This window comes from Littorina saxatilis, linkage group LG3 (genome assembly GCF_037325665.1).
Source record: "Littorina saxatilis isolate snail1 linkage group LG3, US_GU_Lsax_2.0, whole genome shotgun sequence".
Classification (NCBI taxonomy): Eukaryota; Metazoa; Mollusca; class Gastropoda; order Littorinimorpha; family Littorinidae; genus Littorina; species Littorina saxatilis.
The window spans coordinates 23,547,791-23,552,679 of record NC_090247.1 but is presented as its reverse complement, the minus strand read 5'-3'; the positions used below and the strand labels follow the sequence as shown (position 1 = coordinate 23,552,679).

Here is a 4,889-nt window from a genome sequence, read left to right as displayed (position 1 = left end):
GACGAGGTAGAATGCCACTTCTGTCACTTCACCAAGCGGGATTGGAGGCATGGTGAAAACCCCAAGGAGGCTCACCGCAGCGCGTGTCCTAGCTGTCCCCTGTACAGCAGCAGCAGTAGCAGCAGCAGCAATAACAACCCGCTGCAGGGCCCGAGCAACGTACCTATCCCCGAAGTGACCGTGCGAAACGCCGGCCTGCAACTTGCTGAGTCTGCTCCCCCTCGTCCCCATGATGCGGATCAGCGACCAACCAGCGACGAGGACGACTCTATCGACCTACACCAGCAACACGTGCAACAAGAAATGGGGGTCAACTTTCGCCCCGGGCTTCCCAGAGAGGGAGTAGCCGACTCGCAGTACCCTGACTATGGATCACTGGGGAAGCGACTCACGTCTTACAATTGGGACGGCTTTCCTGTGGCCCGTGTTTGCCCGCTGCGTCTATCGGGTCTTGGCTTCTTCTCTGCGGGTGAGTGCGGTGTCCTGTTTTGTTCGTCTGTTTGATCCCAATTCCCATGAAGGATAAGGTGAAATAAACATGAATTGAAATGGGGCGGGGGGGGGGGGGGGGGGTGCAGAATAGTCATTGCTTCCACAAAGAAATGGATTTATTTGATTTTTATGAAGCAAAAAAAAAAAAAAAATTGCAAACAACGTGAAGCAGATGTTCTAAGTATGTAAGCTTGAAGACGAGTATAACAAAATTAGTAACATTACAGTACATTATCTATGTCCTTCCGTCGACAAAATCTAGGATTTTTCCGACGTTGAGAGTAAAGGAAACTGTTTCTTGCAAGTCAGGCGAAAGGCGCATGTCAGATGAGTGTCAAGCTGGTGGTGGTGGTGTCTGGACGCTGACCACACACTGCCCGCTGTCGTGTTTCAGGTGTGGGGGACCTGGTCATCTGCTATCACTGCGGGCTCATGTTGCAAGACTGGCAAGCCCCGGATGACCCTGCCACTGCACATGCGCGTCACCGCCCCGCGTGTCGTCACCTGCAGGGCGTCACAGGGTCTCGCTTCGTCATCATGACACAGAGAGAACTGGCTGTTGTCGGACACGCCCACTAGGTAGTTGTGTGTGTGTGTGTGCGTGCGTGCGTGCGTGTGTGTTATTTAAAACACTATATATGTTTCCATAGTTTTTGTACGAGCGTATATCACTTCGTCAAGCACCATCCCTCGGTGTCGCTTTCTTGCGGACAGTGGTTCAGGCAAAACATTGTTCACGTTGCGAGGCAAGCGTGGCATAACCTCGCCGCGGAGCTTTGACAGCAAAGTTAACATGGTTAAAGGGAGAAAACTGTGATTTGTGCTGTTGTAACGTTTGTCGCGATTACCTCCCGTGTACAGCCAGAGAAAGAGAGAGAGAGATTTGATTAGATTTGATTTGCCGTATTCATCGCCTGATCGGTGAGTAACGAGATTGAATCTTTGAGTATTTTGCTTTCAGATCATGACAACACTGTGTCATTCTCTAGGCAGCTGATGATGGGAGAAGCCATGATGACGTCACTACTTTGTCGAAAGAAACAATCATTACGGTCCAGGGCCGTAGCAGCCCTACCGGCCACTCCGGCCATGGCCGGACCAGTTTTTTGTTAAAAAAAAAAAATCGTCTTCATGAGCTTCAGCGCTGTGTTAGGAGGAAGGAGGGGTCGTGACTTTGATCGCACAATGACAGCGTTAAGCGAGAAATTGTCACTAATAGTTGAGGAGAACATAATGGCCAGGGACCGTACCTTTTTATTTTTTTTATGGCCGGACCACTTTTAGGAGCTGTGCTACGGCACTGTTACCGTGCCAAAGCCTTGGCATTTCTGGGTAGAAGTGAGTGACAAGAAAAAACAGTTACCTTGTCAAGAAATGAATGGCTTCGAAATTGATAATAACAGCTTTCAATTGTGTGCATGTATATATGTTTTTCTGTCTGTCTGTCTGCCTGTCTGTCTCTGTCTGTCTGTCTCAGTGTCTGTCCCCCTATATTTATCTCCCTGTCTCTCTGTCACACTGTCTCCCGTCTCTCTGTCACTGTCTCTGTTTGTCTCTCTTTCTCTCTGTCTGTCTGTCTGTCTTTTTGTCCGTCTGTCTGTCTCTCTGTGTCTGTCTCTTGGTTGAAAGAATGAAAATCGGTCGTGTGAATGACCAAGTGAATACAAAAGAAACCGAATTGAACGCGATACAGAATCCGCGACGCGCTCTTCCAACAGTCAGACTTTCCTACTATTGTGTAATTTTCGAGTTTTCTCTCTCTCTCTTTTTAAAACTTTTTAATTTTTAACATTTGTTTTTATTATTTTTTCTCTTCTCTCATCTATATACCTTTTCATTTGATTTCCAATGTCTTGTTTGTTGTTTGTTTGTTTGTAAGTCGTGTGTGCATTTTTTTCATTTTTCTCTCTCATTACCTCTCTTCTTATTGTGGTCTTTCTAACTTTCTCCGCATTCATTTTTGTTTCCATTTTACAATAGTTGCATTTAGCATTTTCATCTATCAATTCGTTCCATTTGTATGCTTCTTTAGTGGATATTATATGTTAAGTATTTGTTTAAGGACAGGTTGTTAGACAAGGCAATGTGCCTTACACCTATATCCTTGTAAAATAAAGTTCGTTCGTTCGTTCGTTCGTTCGTTCTCTCTCTGTCTGTCTGTCTGTCTGTCTGTCTGTCTGTCTGTCTGTCTCTCTCTCTGTCTGTCTCGCTCGCTCTTTCTGTCTCTGTCTGTCTGTCTCTCTCTATGAGTTTTCTTCTCTTTGATCTCATCCTTGCCTTCTCATCCCAAACACAAATCAGTTTTCAAGCAGCTGCCCTGGTTTCCTAGGATTTGTATCACGCTTTGATGCATATTAGAATGTTTTAGTCGATGTCGTTAACTGTGTTTTCCCTATATAAGCTTTTCTAGAACATAAGGGACGTTTTGCATCAATGGTAATTAGTATTTATTTACCATTTAGGTGTTTTTGTATTCAGATGTATCGTTGTAACTCTAAAAGCAGTGCATGTTGAGACAGCACAGCACACAAGGAACTAATACCGTATCCTGTTTTCATACTTAAAACTGTTGAAGTTTGCATTCGAAGATGTTGCATGGCTTTGCCTTATTATTTTGTTTTGACAGATCTGAAAAGGGTAGTTTTGTTAGCTTCTTCTCTCCCCCCCCCCCCTCTCCCCCTACTCTTTATCTCTCTCTGATACCTATCCTTTGTTTATAGGACATGTAGTGTGGAAATGTTTTTCTGAAATGGTAAGACTACAATCATCTGATCGGAGACAAACATGATTTGTAAACTGAAGTAATTCTTGTCTACAGAGAGGAATGTAATCGTCTTGTAGGAATCATGATTATACTGCCTTGGTATTTGTTTAAGCGTGTTTTTTATTAATTTTCTTTTATACACGTTTTAAACAGTAACAACATTAAGAACGTTAACAAGCAGACTGCTTATGGACACGTTCTAAAACTGATAATTAATACACAGTATTCTGTCTTTCTTTTCTTCTTTCACTTCTTCTGTATCTCTCTTTCTGATAGAGTGTACTCTTTGGCAGCTTTTGCTAGATGTGTTGTTCGTAAAGTGTATGTGTTTTATCAAGACTACCCTTCTCCACGTGTCCTTGCCTACCTCTTCTCTTAACTGGTTTGATCTGTTATGCTTCAACGTTCTTATGTATGTATAGTTTATTTGTGTTTAAATAATTTTATTGCGACTAGTTCTAAATTAATTTGTGTCTGCTTGTTAAATCCTTGCAAGGTGTACATGTATCAGCTCATATATGTGTGTACATCGGTAATGCTTAGCTAAACACATGTACAGTAGGAATTTTAAACTAATTTTACTTAGACGAGTTCTGCACATATTTTTGATGTTGTTCTTAAGTACTTGAAAAAAAGCGGTAATTATGTTTGCAATTTCAAATGAGTTCTTTCAAATGTAACTTTATGTATTGGATTTTCTAAAACAAAATAAGTCAGTTAAAGAAGTTCTTTTTATGTTCACTCGTAGTATCGTTCACACGCTGAATATCTTGTATTTGCAAACTGCATTGTGTGTATGGCAGAACAGCGTTTTCACATCAGACTAGTTTCATCCGTAGACTTGCAGTCCCCGAAATAACCCCTTCAAAAATACATCAGGAAATGTTTAATGGTTTCGACTACTTTAAGTCTTACAGTTTAAGAATCCGACTGATGCCAGCTTGATAGCATTGAGCAAACTCTGCAAATATTAACTTAATTCATTTTAAGAAATCACCATTGACATTTTGGCAAGATTAATTATTCATAGAAAATGCACTGTTAAGACAAGCGCCATGGCTAGATGATATCGGTAAAACGTCACGATAGATATTCTAATATATTTAAGTCTGAAGAGACGACGGCATATGAATAGAAAAGGCTGAGGTAATTAGGAAGACATAATAGCAACATCAATTTTCAACTTTGTTTGTTATTCAATTGCATCCGCAGTTCTTGCTTTTGTCTTTTGTTATAGTTATACGAAGTAAATGGTTTTGCACAAAAGAAAGTTTTCAAGTGTTAACTTACTTGATGTTTCCGAATCTTACAACGACTGTTATTTTGTTCGTTATTGACGTTGTTGTTGTTGCTGTTGCTGTTGTTGTTGTTGTTGTTGTTGTTGTTGTGGTGGCGGTGCTTTATTTCTGTTCATGTTTAATAAGTGACACAAGGAAGACAAACATCTATCACTCAATGTACCTCCATCCTCCTTTGTCAATCAATCAATCAATCAATGAGGCTTATATCGCGCATATTCCGTGGGTACAGTTCTTGGCGCTCAGCAGTGATGCCGTGTGAGATGAAATTTTATACGGCCAGTAATTGCAGCCATTTCGGCGCATATTTACCTTGTCGTCGATTTACCTCACAA

The 4,889-nt window shown here is 41.6% G+C and overlaps 1 protein-coding gene across 3 annotated transcripts in view; it reads left to right on the top strand.

Annotated features, from left to right (window-relative positions):
• The window catches only part of LOC138961919 (baculoviral IAP repeat-containing protein 3-like), a 9,823-nt gene extending 5,297 nt beyond the window's left edge, over window positions 1-4,526 (top strand). Inside the window, exons 2-5 of one of the 3 annotated variants that reach the window (XR_011454353.1) lie at window positions 1-469; window positions 887-1,071; window positions 1,454-1,512; window positions 1,886-4,526. The exon at window positions 1-469 is cut by the window's left edge and continues 409 nt beyond it. Coding sequence is in view for 1 of the 3 variants with exons in the window: in XM_070333589.1 (XP_070189690.1) it covers window positions 1-469; window positions 887-1,071 (654 nt within the window). In the remaining 2 variants the exon portion in view is untranslated. Of the gene's footprint in view, window positions 470-886; window positions 1,072-1,453 lie in introns of all 3 variants that reach the window. The other 2 variants (XR_011454352.1, XM_070333589.1) reach the window with 2 other exon arrangements.
• Window positions 4,527-4,889: the final 363 nt, after the last annotated feature.